This window comes from Myotis lucifugus, unplaced genomic scaffold (assembly GCF_000147115.1).
Source record: "Myotis lucifugus unplaced genomic scaffold, Myoluc2.0 scaffold_90, whole genome shotgun sequence".
In the NCBI taxonomy this organism is placed as follows: Eukaryota; Metazoa; Chordata; class Mammalia; order Chiroptera; family Vespertilionidae; genus Myotis; species Myotis lucifugus.
The window spans coordinates 982,062-999,175 of NW_005871138.1; the positions used below are offsets into that span (position 1 = coordinate 982,062).

At 46.3% G+C, this 17,114-nt stretch overlaps 1 protein-coding gene across 4 annotated transcripts in view; it reads left to right on the forward strand.

The window, feature by feature from the left end:
• The window catches only part of RAB7A (RAB7A, member RAS oncogene family), a 43,998-nt gene extending 40,095 nt beyond the window's left edge, over window positions 1-3,903 (forward strand). For all 4 annotated transcript variants that reach the window (XM_006091313.3, XM_023756148.1, XM_014458039.2 and 1 more), the window contains one exon: window positions 2,467-3,903. In XM_006091313.3, coding sequence (XP_006091375.1) covers window positions 2,467-2,562 — 96 coding nt within the window. In that variant the 3' untranslated portion in view covers window positions 2,563-3,903. The remainder of the gene's footprint in view (window positions 1-2,466) is intronic.
• Window positions 3,904-17,114: the final 13,211 nt, after the last annotated feature.

A 17,114-nucleotide genomic window follows, 5' to 3' on the forward strand; every position in this document is an offset into this window, starting at 1 on the left:
CTACCAGTGTAGTAGAGCGCAATTTTTTAGTTAGGTATGTCATTTTAAATTTCTGGGTTTCCTATGTCTAGCTCACATGTTTTCTTATTCAGGTGGAATTTATTTTGGCTTATGGCAGGAAACGACTCACCTTTTTCTTTCAGAGGGGGATAGCCAGTTATCTCAAATATTAGTAGGTGGTTGTTAAACCATTTTCCCTACTGGGTTGAAAAATTACCTTTGTTATATTAAATGTTCATATATATTGGGATCTATTTCTGGTCTTCCCAGCCTGTTCTGGTAAGTTATCTGTTCCTTGCCTGGACCAACTTGATTTGACTACCATTATAGTATGATCTAACAAAGTCTCCCCTCACAGTCCTGTTTATGTTTTTTTTACTGGCAATTTTGGTACATTTTCCATTTAGACTAAGAATTTTATTTTAGTTCCACCTTTTTCTTTCCTCGCCCTTCCTGAAAATAAAACCTTACTGAGATTCTGATTGGAATTATATTATAGTTGTTGTATTAGTATCTTCTGGGAGCTATAACAAAATACAGACTGGGTGGCTTAAATAACAAAATTTTATTTTCTCTCAATTCTGGAGGCCAAAAGACCATAATTAAGGTGCCAGAAAATTCTTTTTATCTTCACCTCTTGCAGACTGCCACCATCTCCCTTTGTCCTCACTTGGCCTTTCCTGTGTGAACATGCAGAGGATGGGGATAGTGGGGAGAGACAGAGACCTCTGATGTCTCTTATAAGGGCACATTATCTTGTCAGATCAGGGCCCCACCCTTATGATTTCATTTTAACCTTATTAATCCAAATACAATCACATTGGGTGTTCAAACTTCAACATATTCATTTTGGAGGGATACAAACATTCAGTCCATAACAGCTATTATTTTAGGCCTTGTGTTATATCCTTCAATAAGATTTTCTAATTTTTCAGATCCTTTGCCTTTCATATTAAATGTATTCCCAGCCCTAACCGGTTTGGCTCAGTGAGTAGAGCATCGGCCTATGGACTGAAAGGTCCCAGGTTCGAGTCTGGTCAAGGGCATTTACCTTGGTTGCGGGCACATCCCCAGTAGGGGGTGTGCAGGAAGCAGCTGATCGATGTTTCTAACTCTCTATCTCTCTCCCTTCCTCTCTGTAAAAAATCAATAAAATATATTTAAAAAAAAAAAAAAGAAAGCCATATGAGCCAACAATTCCACTGCTGAGTATATACCCAGAGAAATGAAAACAGGTTTACACAAAAACTTGTACACAGATGTTCATAACAGCGTTATTTATAATATCCAAAGCGTGGAAACAGCCCAAACAAATGTCCATCAAATGAAATGTACAAAATAGGCAAATCTGTTAAGACAGAAAGTAGATAGGTGGTTGGCAAGGGTTAGGAATACCAGATGGAGACAGGGTGCTCTCTCTCTCTCTCTCTCTCTCTCTCTCTCTCTCTCTCTTTTTTTTTTTACTTTTTATAGCTATTGCGAATGGAGTAATTTTTCCAAGGGAACTTTTATTTTTTAATATATTTTATTGATTTTTTTTTTTACAGAGAGGAAGGGAGAGGGATAGAGAGTTAGAAACATCGATGAGAGAGAAACATCCATCAGCTGCCTCCTGCACACCCCCTACTTGGGATGTACCCACAACCAAGATACATGCCCTTGACTGGAATCGAACCTGGGACCCTTCAGTCCACAGGCCAACGCTCTATCCACTAAGCCAAACCGGTTAGGGCCCAAGGGAACTTTTAATGAATAGAAACATCCCTGCTTCAATCTCCAGATCCTAGAATAGTTCCTGGCACACTGGTACTCAGTGCTTAAATGACAAATTGTTTTCCTACACCAGGAAGTAGAAACCTGCTCCTCATTGGAAAAATGTTAATTCAGCAAAAGTCCCACTAAACTATCCCAGTCCCTTCTTACCACAGATGGTGATAAAATTCATCCACAGCTGGTTTCTAAGCATGCAGCATTTGGAAACAACTCTCCTAAACCTTTGGGGGTAAAATAGACCCTAAGTCCAGAAAAATGAGTGGCAAATAGAGAACTGGAGGAATGTTTTGGAACTGAGGCAGCTAGCACTCAGCTTTAGCTCACTGTTGCCTCGTGGAGTTGCCAAAATCCAGGCATCTTTTTGTGTTGGTGGCTATGTGGACCATACTGAAAGCATCTGTGAGCTGGCTGTGGTCTCCAAGCCACCAGCTTGTGATCTAATGCAGGGCTTCTGTCCTGAATGCTCAGTGTCAATTGCTATTCTTCCTGTGAATTTCTCTCTTCACATTGTCCTGGAATTATCACAAAACCTTTCTTCCTATTGCTCAGCTTTTGAGGGTTGGGTGCCTTCTGCCCTCCCTTCACTGCTAGGTCTGTCCCCACTCTCTACCCACTGTGAATCTTACAGGTGGGAATATGCCACAGGAATTCCCCGGTGCCCCAAGTAACAAACCTTTTTCTCTCGTTACCCAGGAAACGGAGGTGGAACTGTACAATGAATTTCCTGAACCCATCAAACTGGACAAGAACGACCGAGCCAAAGCCTCGGCGGAAAGCTGCAGTTGCTGAATGGGCAGTCCGAGCAGAGCACAGAGCCCTTCACAAACCAAGAACACACTTAGGCCTTCCAACACAAACTCCCCTCTCCTCTTTCAAACAAGACATATACATAAAGTAATCTCATATCCAGCTGCCAAAAGAAACCCCACCAGACACACCCCTCCATACAACACACAGACCTGACACAGCAGAGACTCCAGCAGCCCAGGCCTGCGGTGGCTCCATCAGGGTCTGCCCACACACTGCATCTGCCCTCACGTGGCAGCAGGATGGGCCAGCTGTAGAAATTGTTCTGGTGTACAGTCGAATCAGAAGCCTATTCTTTTTGTCCACCAGGGAGAGAGAACTGTTTACAGTTAATCTGTGTCTAATTAGTTATCTTGATTTTTTTTAAAAAACGGTCTTGTGATCTTTTTACCCCTCCTCTCCCCCCTCCGTGAAGGCTATCACTTGGGAAGGCTGGTGCCCCATGCTTCATTACAGGCTCACACCCAGTCTGATCAGGCTGAGTTTTGTATGTATCTGTTAATGCTTGTTACTTTTAACTAATCAGATCTTTTTACAGTATCCATTTATTATGTAATGCTTCTTAGAAAAGAATCTTATAGTACATGTTAATATATGCAACCAATTAAAAATATATAAATTAGTGTAAGAAATTCTTGGATTATGTGTTTAAGTCCTGTAATGCAGGCATGTAAGATGGAGGGTTGAACCCTGTCTAGATTGCAGATTGTTAGCAACTCAGAATTCAGAAATCCAGCTAGAGGCAGTATTCTGTACAGTAGGCACAAGAATTATGTACGCCTTTTATCAAAGACTTAAGAGCCAAAAAGCTTTTCATCTCTCCAGGGGGAAAACTATCTAGTTCCCTTCTGTATCTAAATTTTCCAAAAGGTTGATTTGCATAATACAGTGGTGTGTGCAGTGGATAAATGACTGTTGTTAAAATTCTTACTCTTTTTTTTCCCCCCTTGCTCCACACTTTGAAACTTCCCATTAGATCAGCATCCTGCTTATACAAGGAAAAGGAAAATCCTAACAGATCTGTCCTAGTGATTTTACCTTTGTTCTAGAAGGCACTCCTTTCAGGGTTGTGGCATCCTTAGGTTAGCAAACCTTTTTCTCCTTTTCCCCACCAACTCCCCAATATTGCCCGTTATTGCTTAACCTGTTTCTTTGGTATGGAACCCTGGCAGTTTTGCGCCCTCCCTAGGATCTGTCCCTGCATTGTAGCTTGCTTAACGAAGCACTTCCGTTTTTCCCAAAGGTCTGCATTCTAGGGTGTGGGCCGAGTTCTTCTGTAAAGAGATGAACGTGATGCCAATAAAATGTAACAAGAGCAAAGACCATCTGCCTTTTCCCTGTCTTTTTTCCTTCTTCTAGAAACATTGGCTCAGTAGACACCATGCTAGCTAATCATAACCAATGCTTTATTAAGCAGAAGAGCCCTCCATAACCGGGCACATGTGGCTCTTTGAGACAGAAAGGCCTTCTCATATCCCGTCCTGCAGTACCTGTCCCTAGTTTGTTTTGGGTTTATTTTTTGTTTGTTTGTTTTGTTTTGTCTTTTTAATCATAGTATTGGCGGGCGGGGGCGGGGGGGGGGGGGCTGAATGGAAAACATTGGCCCTTTAGAGGAGCAAACACAAACTGCTGGTAAACCGTGGACCAGGCACAGCCTGAGTGTAACTTAGCCCTTGTGTTGTATTGTGTTTTGTTTTTTAATTGGTGTACTTGCTGGTCCTTAGATATTACATAGTTCTGGATTTCTGATTTCTCATAGGAGAGGAAGATTTGGCAGTAGGGGCCCTGTATTCCAGCATATATAAGCCGCCAACTGCAACTCAAGAGGGGCCACCTAGAACCAGTTTTATAAAGTACAGTGTTTTGGTCAGTGGGTGAGTGTAGGCTTTGCAGAATTGCCCTGTTTACATAGCTCTTAGATTCTACTTTGGTGTGATTCCACTCTCCGGCTCCTCAGTTGGTTTCTTTCCTTGTACCTGCACTTGGTTCATACTTCATGCATTAAAAATAGCATTCTTAGGAGCTCACCATTATAATTCCACCATGGCTAAGGGCTTGTGGCTTAAATCTTCTCTGGTCCCACTCCCTGAGCTGGGCCTAACTGGTGTTCTGTTTGGCTTCAAGAGAAACAGAGTCCTCTCCAGCTTGGGGCTATGGTGTATAGACCTAGTGTGATGCTCAGCTCTACAAACCAGGCTACTGTTCCTCTGATCTTAACCTTGAACATGACATGAAAATGGAACTTGACATCTGATCTTGACCATCATTCTAAAACTGATGATCATTCTAACATTAACCTACTTTACTTTGAAATAAGCTTGAATGTAACCTTGTAGGTGGCCCTGATCCCATTAATAGTTCACCCCAATTTTAATCTTGATCATAAACTGACCTTGACTCTGATCTTCACCCCCATCTTGTTACTGACGGCCATTCTATAAACATGGTCCCCTTGAAATGACATTGAAACTGACCCTTGCTCAGCTGGCATGGCTCAATGGTTGAGCAAATACCTATGAGCCAGGAGGTCACGGTTCAATTCCTGGTTAGGGCATCTGCCCAGGTTGTGGGCTCGATCCCCAGTAGGAGGCGTGCAGGAGGCAGCCGATCAATGATTCTCTCTAATCATTGATGTTTCTATCTCTCCCTCTCCCTTCCTCTCTGAAATCAATAAAAAATACATTAAAAATAAGAAACAGACCCTAATCAATCCTGACTGAATATTCAACTCTGCTTATACTCCAACCTGTGACTAATCAGGTTGTTGCTATGAACATAGGGGTGCATACATTCTGATTGATGTTTTGGGTTTCTTAGGATATATTCCTAGAAGTGGGATCACTGGATCAATGTCTGGCTGACCTTTGTCATTTATACCTAAATTGTACACATACACACTATGCTCATCTAAATTTGGTTTATCTACAGTAAGAAGCAATGGCTACGACTGAAATTGGCACTAATACACCATCTTTTTCCATATTCCTACTTGGATTCACCATAAATGTGCTTTTGAGAGAAACAAGTCCATTTGCTTCACTAAGCAGTAAGGATTCTTTTCAGTTATACTGCTGAGGTTCATTTGGATTTGCTCTGCCTCCCAGAAAGAATGTGAATTGAGATGAATGTGTGTTGCTATGTTTACATTCATCTGTTTGTTCTAACAATAAGTCACTTTTTCTTTTTATATATTTTTATTGATTTCAGAGATTGGCTGCCTCTGCGCGCGCGCGCACACACACACACACACAGGTGATCTAGCCTGCAACCCAGGCATGAGCCCTGACTGGGAATCGAACTGTGACCTCCTGGTTCATAGAGTGACACTCAACCCCTGAGCCACACAGGCACGGCAGCAATAAGTTTCTTTTGAGAAGAATGTCTGGGAATGAATTTGTTGCACTAACACAAATTCATTTCAATACTTCTGCTTAGTTTAATCCAAATTCACTCTCACAGTATGGATGTGAAATACTGCTGTGCTTACCTTCGTCTCAGTTTATTCCAACAAGCTATGGATTTGATTATTTGAAGTTGTCCTTAAAATTAACCCTTATTCTGACTACATCAAAATAAAAAGCTTCTACACAGCAAAAGAAACCATCAACAAAATGAAAAGGGGGCCCACTGTATGGGAGAACATACTTGGCAAGGATACATCTGAAAAAGGGTTAATATCCAAAAAGTGTAAGAAATTCATACAACTTAACAAAAGGAAGACAAGCAATCCAATTAAAAAATGGGTAAAGGACCTAAATAGACATTTCTCCAAAGTGGACATACAAATGGCCAAGAGACATGAAAAAAATGCTCAAAGTCACAGATCATCAGAGAGATGTAAATTAAAACGACAATGAGGTACCACCTCACACCTGTCAGAATGGCTGCCATCAACAAATGACAAGTGTTGGTGAGGATGTGGAGAAAAGGGAACCCCAGTACACTTGCTGGTGGGAATGCAGACTGGTACAACCATTATGGAAAACAGTATGGAGTTTCCTCAAAAAGTTAAATATGGAACTAGCATTTGATCCAGTGATCCCACTTCTAGGAATATATCCTAAGAAACCCAAAACATCAATCAGAATGTATGCACCCCTATGTTCATAGCAACACAATTTACAATAGCTAAGATCTGGAAACAGCCCAAGTGCCCATCAGTACATGAGTGGATAAAAATCTGTGGTACATGCCCTAACTGGTTTGGCTCAGTGGATAGAGCGTCAGCCTGCAGACTAAAGGGTCCCAGGTTCGATTCCAGTCAAGGGTATGTACCTTGGTTGCGGGCACATCCCCAGTAGGGGGTGTGCAGGAGGCAGCTGATCGATGTTTCTCTCTCGTTGATGTTTCTAACTCTACCCCTCTCCCTTCCTCTCTGTAAAAAATCAATAAAATATATATTTTTAAAAAATCTGTGGTATATTTATGCCATGGAATACTATGCAGCAGTAAAAAATCTCTTACCTTTGAGACGTCATGGAGGGACCTGGAGAGTATCATGCTAAATGAAATAAGTCAGAAAAAGACAATTATCACATGATCTTACTTATATGTGGAATCTAAGTAACAAATTGATGGAGTGGATCCAGAGACATGGAAGCATGGAACAGAGGAATTTCAGAGGGAAGGTGGGGGAGGGTGGATGGATGAGAGGTAATCAACCAAAGACCTTGTATGCATATATGCATGGCCCATGGACACAGACAATAGGGTGGTGAAGGCCTGGGGTTCGAGTGGCCTGGAGGGAATCAATGGAGGAAAACGGGGGACGTGTAATACTTTCAACAATAATGAATTGTAAAATAAAAAATGTTAAAAACTAAAAAAAATTTGACCCTTATTCTGACTCAGATCATCCCACCAGTGTATACACTCAGTCACCGATTTTTTATAATAATATATTTTTATTGATTTCAGAGAGGAAGGGAGAGAAGAGATAGATAGAAACATCAATGATGAGAATTACTGATGGGCTGCCTCTTGCACGCCCCAGCAGGCTGACACCCTATCCACTGAGCCAAAGCAGCTAGGGCAACTTAAAATGATTCTGATCCTGGCCCTAATCCTTAGCTTTCTTCAGATATTTGACCTGACCCTCATCCTAATGCCAAGCAGCATCCTGACTATAACTTTTCCTAAGTTTTGACTTGACCTTGAACCTGACAGATTTTTTTTTAATATATTTTATTGATTTTTTACAGAGAGGAAGGTAGAGGGATAGAGAGTTAGAAACATCGATGAGAGAGAAATATCGATCAGCTGCCTCCTGCACACCCCCTGATGGGGATGTGCCCGCAACCAAGGTACATGCCCTTGAATGGAATCGAACCTGGGACCCTTCAGTCTGCAGGCCAACGCTCTATCCACTGAGCCAAACCGGTTAGGGCAAACCTGACAGATTCTTAACATGACCCTCTTCCTTACACTAACAGTCTTCCTTACTTGAGTCACTCTGACTTTGAAGTGAATTTGAATTCGAGTTTGTTGTGTGTGTGGTTTTTGTTTTTTTTTTCTTTCATTAATTTGACTGATTCTGATCCTGAACATTATGTTCCTGTGTTGATTTCATTTTGAACCTGACCCTGCTCCAGATTCTCATCTTAATCCTGACAGTCATCCTGACCTTTCTCAGCCTGGCCTTGAAATAATCTTACCTGTGCACTGATCCTGCTACTCCATCGAAGAGGAGCCATTTTGACTTGAACCCTGTGTTGTCCTGATCTTTACCATCCTTTGGTCACAGACCATCATTCATACTTGGACCCACCCCAATTATTAAATTATCTGAGCCTTAAAATTGACCTTAACACTGACTGACTCTGATATTTACCCTCACCTTTACCTCTGATGGTCACTGCCACACCTTCAACTTGTTCGTGAAGCCAACTCTGATCCTGACCATGACGTGCCCTTCTAGAGGCCTTTCCCTAGGGCTTCCCCTTTCTGCTATCACCTCAGGATCCCGTTTTGTTGTTTTTCAAGGGCTCTTTTGTATTCGCTGGGACTTCTCTTACAAATACCGCAGATTGGGTGGCTTAAACAACAGAATTTTATTGTCTTACAGTTTTGAAGGATAGAAGTCTGAGATCAAGATGTTGGCAGAATTGGTTCCTTCTGAGGCCTCTCTCCTAATCTTGTAGATGGGCATCTTCTCCAAGTCTTCACTTGGACCACCCTCCATGTGTCAGTCCTAATCTCTTTTTAAAATATATATTATTTTAATGTTTCAATTACATTTGACATACAATATTGGTTTTAGGTCTATCTAATCTCCTTGTCTTATGAGGGATCTTTGTGGCACCAGTCACATGCAAAGAAAAGTGTCCAGGTTAGAGCCTACCCATATGTCCTTATTTTAACTTAATTACACCTTTAAGGAGCCTGTCTCCAAAAAGTCACAATAACTTTTACTTTCTTAAAGCTGGCTTCTTGCTGGGCTTCCCCTTTCCAGGAATTAAAAACTTGTTAAGGTACAAACTACCCTCTGTAAAGGGAGAAAACTACTTCATTACTTGCCAAAAGTTGGCTGGGAGAAGGTTCCTTTCTCAACCCTGGCTGTATATTGGAATTAACTGAGCCTGGACCCAACTCAATTTACTGAACTTTACAGCACTGGTGTGGTGGGGCCCAGATATCCTTTTGAAACCTCTCCAGGTAATTCTAAAGGGCAGAGTTGAACCAGTATAAAAATATTTCCCTAAGTATTTTGAACAACAATAATGTGTAAGGCTCATTATTGTTTCATGACAGATTTAGCCTTTAAAAAAAAAATTAAAGATCTCAAATGTGTTCTAACCCTCCCCACCCGCTACCACCACTGTTGTAATTCTGTACATACTTTGACCCACTCCCCTACACACTTCTAATCAATATTTAAAATGAGAAGATACCATACAAAATCCAGTTTTCTAGCTGCTTTTAAAAAATGGGAAGAAAATACACCACTGTGGTCTCATTCCTGATTTCCTCATAGTGATCAGTAATTGAGGATCCACCTTATTTAAAACTTACCTGCCTGGCTCCTGTGTTTTAAAAAGCAAAGCAAAATAAAAAACCATTTTGTGTATTTTATGTCAATCATATAAAAAGAAATTCAACATTCTTTCATTAAAAAAACACTTAACCTTCTATTGCAATACAAGTAAACCTCTTCGACATATGAAAAGCCGTTAGGAAAACGCCCACAGCAAACATCATATTCAGTGATGAAAGACTGGAAGACTTTTCCCTGAAATCATGCATAGATCCTTACAAAACTAGTAAAGGAGCTGGAGAATTGTCTCCAGCATCCATTGCCCTGTAAGATGACAGGTTGGCAAGAGACAAGGGGTTTATTTCTATTCCTGCTTTGTGTGTCTCTGTGTAGGAAACGAGAAAATCCCTCCTCCTTTGTTAAGAGGGGAAGCCTGCGGAACTGCTCTTCACATGCCCCTTATTGTGTGCACATGAGTATGGTTACTGGAGGACATTGTGGCTATTACATTCCTTTGGAAAGCCAAACTGAATCTGGAGGAGGCAAGGGCTCCCTGGAAAACGCGGTCCCTGAGCTGACCACTGGTGCACCTGAGTGCCATGCTGGGTGATGAACAAAGGCAGGTTGCTAGTTAGCACATAAGCCAGCCAAGAAGTGGCCCAAGAACTAGTTGCAGCTTTTGGGCACCGGGTGTGGGAATGTCAGGGCTGGCTGTGCACCAGACCCGTGGAAGTTTCCCAGCGTGCACTGCCCAAGTGCTGTCCGGCTTTCTCCCCGGACCTCTAGGTTCAGGGTGCTAGGAGAAGCCTTGGAGACTTTAGCCTCCAAGTCTGTGGTGGAAACTTACAGGGAGAAAAGAGCACCCTGGCAGTCACCCTGGCGATGCTGAGTGGCCGTTCGCGGTGAGAGCACTGAGGGGCCTCGGACCAGCTCCCTCTTGTCGTGGGGCATCTCCCTCCAGGCTGGGTTCCCAGATCGTTTGGTAAAGAGTCTTTGGCCAGCTGCTGCTCCTCGGTCAGCAGTAGGTTTCCTGGCATTCATCAAGGAGAACCATGTCAGGAAGCTAAGTAAGGTAGGGAGGGGCTCATAAGCTCATGGGGCAGACAGCCCTAGTAATGGAGGGATCTTTGTGGCACCAGCTACAAGCAGAGAAGGGTGTTGGGGTCTGCACAGGGGGTGTTGAAATGAAGTTTCAATAAGATTGTGGACAGGCAGGGTTGAATCTGCACTGAAGTCCAGGGTTATTAAAAGATAGGCAGCCTATGGGCCAACCCGAAGCTGCAGAAGTGTTTTGTTTTACCGCGTGCAATTTTTTATTTAATCTGAACTTTAAATGCTCAATGTTTAAAGACAAGAGATTACATATTTAAAAACACTATTTTTCCACTTCTTTTCAGAATCTCTTGCAGCCCTGGGCCCACCTTCTGCTTGGCACAGCAGCTGGAGCTGGCCTCACTTGCCCCCTCATGGCTCCACTATGCCCTTCAGGTCACCAGTCCTTCACAAATGACTTCATTTTTTTATGCTATCTACCTGTCCAGGTGGGCCTACAATTTGTGAACTCTGGAACATACAAAAACAAATCCTTGTTTTCTTTTGGCTTCCTGGGACAAAATTTGAAAAGCATTCCAGAGACACAGGCAGCATGGACAAGAAAGACACTGAGGTGGAGTGTGGTAGTTCTACCTGCAAACACATCTCTGGTGGTGTTACGATCAGACAAGTCTGGGAAGCACCGCTCCCCAGTGTCCAGTATAACCCCAGGGGCTGACAGTCCAACCGCACAGGCCTTGAAGGCAGTATCAGGACTGTACCAGCTTTCCCTTTGCCAGATCACCCTAGAAGTCAGCTTTCAGGTCAGCCTGCCCCAAAATAAATAAATAAATAAATAAATAAATAAATAAATAAATAAATATATTTTATTTTTATTGATTTCAGAGAGGAAGAGAGAGATAGGAACATCAATGATGAGAGAGAATCACTAATTGGCTGCCTCCTGCACGCCCCCTACTGGGGATCAAGCCTGCAACCCAGACATGTACCCTTGACTGGAATCGAACCTGGGACCCTTCAGTCCACAGGCCAATGCTCTATCCACTGAGCCAAACTGGCTAGGGCCTGCCCCAGTATATTTTTAACCCATTGGCTCTATTGGAACTCTGGACATCTAAAAGTCTATGCAGAGGGTCTTGTGTGGTGACCAGCAATTGGTCTCCTTGGCAGGCTTAGGTGTGACCTACTGCGGTGGGAGGGGCTACAGATGGGTGCTGAAGAATGTTATTTCAGACTCCCAGGTAGAGATCAAAGACAGTGGTCAGCTTTGCAGAACTGTGATGGCCTGGCCAGGGTTTAAGGGGACAGGGGAGGCAGTCCCCAAAGCAAGAATGCCTTCCCTGGGGCTTCTATCCTTTTCATGGCAGCCTGTAATGGGGCAAGTTATCAGGATGATCTGTGCCCAGGGGACAAACCTTGGGCCCCACCCCAGAGAAAGCATTAGCAGCGCCCTCGGGAGAGTCTTGCTGGAGAAAAGCTCTAATGCAGGTCCTGGACTACTAGTAACTATACCCAAGAAACCCAACTCTCTAGGCTTTGCGTCCATTCCTTTGCCAATCTTGCCCAATCTTCAATCATCAGAATCTCCTTGTTAAAACAGCGAATCCCACGCCCCTCCCTGGACCTACTGACTGGCTCCTTAGAGAAGGGAGCCTGGGAGCCTGCATGTTAATCAACGTTTCCACTGGTTTTAGGATTTGGCAAGTCTTGGAGACTCCAGCCCACTGAGCCCAGAAAAGGCGCGCGTCCCAGGAGCCGGTTGAGTCGTTTGCTGCAAGGAGCTCAACTTCAGGCACTGCAGTGGGGAGGCGTGCGGGTCTCCGTGGAGACAAGACGCCAGCGAGGCCCCTGCGGGACATTGGGGGAGGGGCGCGCGCCCAACGCCTAACTGCCGCTCGGAACCAGGCGGAGCCCAGTGATCCGGTGGCGGCCAGTGCCAGCCCTGGGACCTGCCCTGTCGGGATCTAACCCTGGGGAGCTGGTGGTGTGGGAGGCGAGAGGTACAGAAAGGACCAAAGGACGGCCCTGCGACCCCTCTGGGCAAAGGCCAGGAAGGGCCGCACCTTCCGCTTGTCCAGGAACCACGAGTCGAGCGGAGCGCGGTGTGGGCGCATCATTGAAACTGCAGGCGCTAACTGGGAGACAGCCTCCCACTCTGCGGAGGCTCTGGATGTCGCTAAATATGGTGATAGTTGGGAGCCTGCTACCGCTTCCCCCTGGAATAGAGAACCATCGTTTCAGGGGCCGGAATCTTTAGGAGCCAGCACTCAACCTCCTTCAGGTGTAACCAGGGGTCGTTTTCATGATCTCCCCAGAGGCCTCCAACACCATGGACTCGGGCCTTGGTCGCTACCGAGCTGTGCAACATCCTCATGGGCCGTTTTTAACACCAGGGTTGAAGATTTCGTCCTGGCGGAGAACCATCCCAGCTCCCCCAGAACCAAAGCTGTCCCTCCGGCCACACCTGGCGGGCATGTTCTGTCAACATCCACTCCAAGCCACCCTTCAAATCGGCACTGGCCCAGCGCAGAGCGCCTGTCCCTCTGCAGGGAGCTTCCAGTGGGGAAGTGGAGACAGACCAATACAAGTCGTCTACATCTTTGTAAATGCTCAGTCCTCACCGAGCTGAGCAGCTCAGCCCCAGGCCTAGGGTATCAAGTAGGAGAGGCAGGGGAAGACGCTGTCTTGGTCCTCACCTCCAGGATCTCCAGACACCCAGTTCAATACTTTGGGCAGAAAAGACTAGGCCAAATCTCTGTACTCCATGAGTGCCCTTCATGTTTCATTTCTTCAAACATGTTTATTGAGCATCTACTGTGTGCCAGGTACAGAAGATTCAGTGATCCATAAAACAGGAGCTGATCTTCGGGTGGGACAGAGAAACTAGGAAAAATGCAAAAACTCCAAGTAGTTAAAAGTGCTATGAAGAAAAACCTGAAAACGTGATGATGAAAGATGGGAGGCAACCCTACTTCAGATGGGGTGTACAGGGAGGGCTTCCTTAAGGAGGTGAGGTGATATTAACTTGATGGGCAACAAGGGATGGGACCTGTGAGTCTGGGAGGGAGGGCACAGCAGCACAAAGGCAGGCAGTGGGGTTGGGCTGACCGAGGCATGGACAGTAAAGCAGGCCATGATGAGGAGTGGCTAGCAGAGCGCAGACCTTGTCAGGCATTCAAGGAGAGACATTTGGATTTTCCTCTAAGTGTGAGGGGAGGCTGCCCCAGTGTGTCAGCAGGGCAGGCAGGGTCCACTGAGGGCTTTGAGAAAACCTTGGCCTCTGGGAAGATCTGGCAACAGAGAGACCCACTTTGAGGCTTCCTCCATCTGGGGCAGACGGCACAAAATGGGCAGGTCCAGAATGTAGTGTAGATGTCAGAAAAGTGCTCAGTTCCTCTTCACACTGTTGCCAGTGAGGCGTGGTGCCAGGGCCAGGCCTGGCCCACCCTCCAGGGCTGTCTTCTGCACCCAGACCAGGAGGCACTCAGCTGAAGGCCCGTTTCCAGCCTGTGGCTTCTCCTTGACCTTGCTTCCCCTTCCCCATACCCAGCTAAGTGGACAGACAAGAGGATCGGTGGGGCAAGAGCACTGGACTGGGCATTAGACTTGGAGTATAATCCAAACACACTGGCTGGGGCCTGCCTCTTCTCTGGACCTCAGCTTCTTCATGTGAAATGAGGGGTGGCAGACAGACAACAAGATGGGTCTGAGGATCCTTACCATTCAACCCCTCAATGGTCCCAAAGTGTTCCTCAAGGGCCGCCTTGTTCAAGAATTATTACCCGATTAGAGGGGGATGAAGGAACACATTTTTTTATGCCCATTTATATCAGGCTCTCAGATTGGGTGCTGGTTTGGTTGGCTTTTAATTTTTTTTTCCCTTCTACAAATACAATTCTGTGTCCTGACTAGGACCAGGAGTTAGATTCATTTCTAGATTCTCATCACTTGATGCTATACAAAACAGACAAGGTCTTGGGGGTCAAGGGAAAGATTAAGCATGTAAATAAAAGGTAATTTAGCTGTAGAAAATGTATGAGAAAGGAGTCAGAATGACAGAATTGAAGAAGCTTGTGGAGGCGCGGAAAAGGGGGTTCAGGCAGGCAGAACAGCTGGCAGCACCGGACAGTCGGCACCACAGCCCATCAGACACTGTGCCTGACAGAGAAACGAGGCCACGGGGAGGGTAGGAACACGGGGAGGGAAAGTCGAAGAGATCAGCAGGGGCCCGGGTGCTGCAGAGCCTGGTGGGGGAACTGCTGAAGGGTTTTGAGCAGGAGAGCAACAAGCTCTGGTTCACTTTTTCAAAGGCCACTCTGGCTGCCTCGAAGTAGAAAAAGGATTGGCTTGAACTTGGGAAGGCGGGGAGAGGAGGCAGGGGGACCAGACAGGAGAAGACGATGGTAGCATGGGCCAGGTGGCCGGTAAACCCCTTTGCTGCTCTCTACCTGGTGGAGCCATGTCTCCCTTCTCCCAGCCCCCCTCAGATAATGGCAGTTGGGGAGCAGAGTCTGGTTTGAGGTTGAGGACCTCATCTAAGGAGGAAACTCTCAATGCAGCTGTTCACCCATTCTTGACTAGTAGAGAATTTTAGGATCCCCAAGACTGGACAAGTAATAACTGTCCAGTCTTAGTAGGCTTTCCACTAAGCTTTTCAAAGGTGTCACAACCCCTGTGGGGCCCCACTACCTGCTCTGCCAGGTGGCCTCGTGTGGCCCAGCACAGACACTTTGCATAGGATCAGTGCTGTGACAGGAAGCATAAGAGTACCGAGCCAGAGCTGGGTTTGACTCCCATCTCATTCAACAAATATTTATTGAGGACCTACTATGTGCCAGGCCCTGAGCTGCAGTTAGGGCTCCTATTGTAATAGAGGTCACAGGTATTGAACAGGTCAACAGGGGTATAAAACAAAGTACTAGAAAGTGACTGGGGTGGCCGAGGGGTGACTTTAAGTGGAGTGAGCAGTGTATGCCTTGCCACCTTTTCTAGGCCAGATAACATTGGGAGTAATATTCAATCTCTCTCAAGCCTCAGTTTCCTCATCTGGACCGTGGAGGTAGAAATACCCCCACCATAGGAATGTGCAATTCCTGGCAAGTAGACCGTGCCATGTGGTGCCTCAGCTCTGTCTTGCTGAGCATGTCGCTTTAGGCTGCTCCCACCCAGGAAGGCAATCTCCACAAAATGGGGCTGCTTGGAAGAAAGAGAAATAAAACCAAGATTCCCTTGCCTGCACCTCAGCCAAGAGGGGCCCTGTGGCAGCGGTGACCAGGGCAGGCTGCCCAGGGCTGACTGCACAGGAAGACACTGCAAGATCTTTTCTCTGTCAGGTTTGTCCTGATTGCCCAGAACTCCCTGCCAGAATGGTCTCTTGATCCTGTCCTGGCTCCTTGGGCCTCAATCCTTGGGGCCTCTAGAGAAGAGAGGTCACGCTCTACCCCAAGTCTGAGGCTGGAGACAATCCTGGCCCTGCAGTGGAAGCCACTAAGGGAGGCCCCTCTCCCAGAGGCCAGGCCGCCACAGACGCTGCTGCTGGGGTCCTGGGGAGCTCAAGCTGGGCCAGTGCTCTCTCTGAGCCTCTAAACTGGCATTGGGGTCAGGGAGGTTGAGGATTGTACCCAGAAGACCCTGGCCCCCAAAGTAAAGGAAATCCCCTGAAGCAGACATAGGGGGGGCCAGCAGCTCTTTTACCCTGACTCATGCCCGCCAGTTGTTTGAGGGCAGGGCTTGGAGTAATGCTCCTTCCCTCGTTCATCCCCTCGCCCTGGTCCAAGCTTTCTGAGCTCCAGCACCAGGCCCCGTACAGCCAAGACGCTGGAGAGCCAGGCTGAAGCCCCGGTTCCGTGCCACAGGGTGCAGAGGGCAGGGGAGGCTTCTGGGGGAGGCCGGTGAGACACAGGAAAGGGCAGCAGGCCCCTTGCGGTGGTGCCGAGAGCAGGAGAGGAATCTGGTGGGAGTGAAGAATGGGAGGTGAAGTTAGCAAAGCAGGCAGAAGCCAGACTATGGAGGGGACACGAAGTCACATGCTTTCAAGCCCCCCCAAGAAAGACTGTGCAATAGCCCAGAAGAGATGGCAGTGGGGCGAGGGGAGAGCACAGGAGGAGGAGGAGGGGCCAGGTCACTGAGAGTTTGGCAGTGATGGCAACGCCTGAAATGGGGTCCAGGGGAGGACACATGTAAACCGAGCTGGTGGGTCACAGATGGTGAAAGGGATGGGAGACAAATCCTGAGGTCCGGGCGCTCACACCAGGGTGGCGGGATGTGTGGAATCAGGCCCGAGGTAGGGACACAGGCATGGGGAGGAGGAAGCGGGGAGGGGTTCGTGCTCTGAGGGCAGCCTGGTCACAGGTCAACAAGAATTGACATTTCTCTTTAACGGAGAAACCTCAGTAGTAAGGCTCCTGCAGATATTTCTGGCCAGCAAAAGAGGATAGGGGTTGCACCACTGTATTAGCCCAGTGAATAAACTCAGGCCAACCAGCTGTGGGACTCTGCAACTATCAAA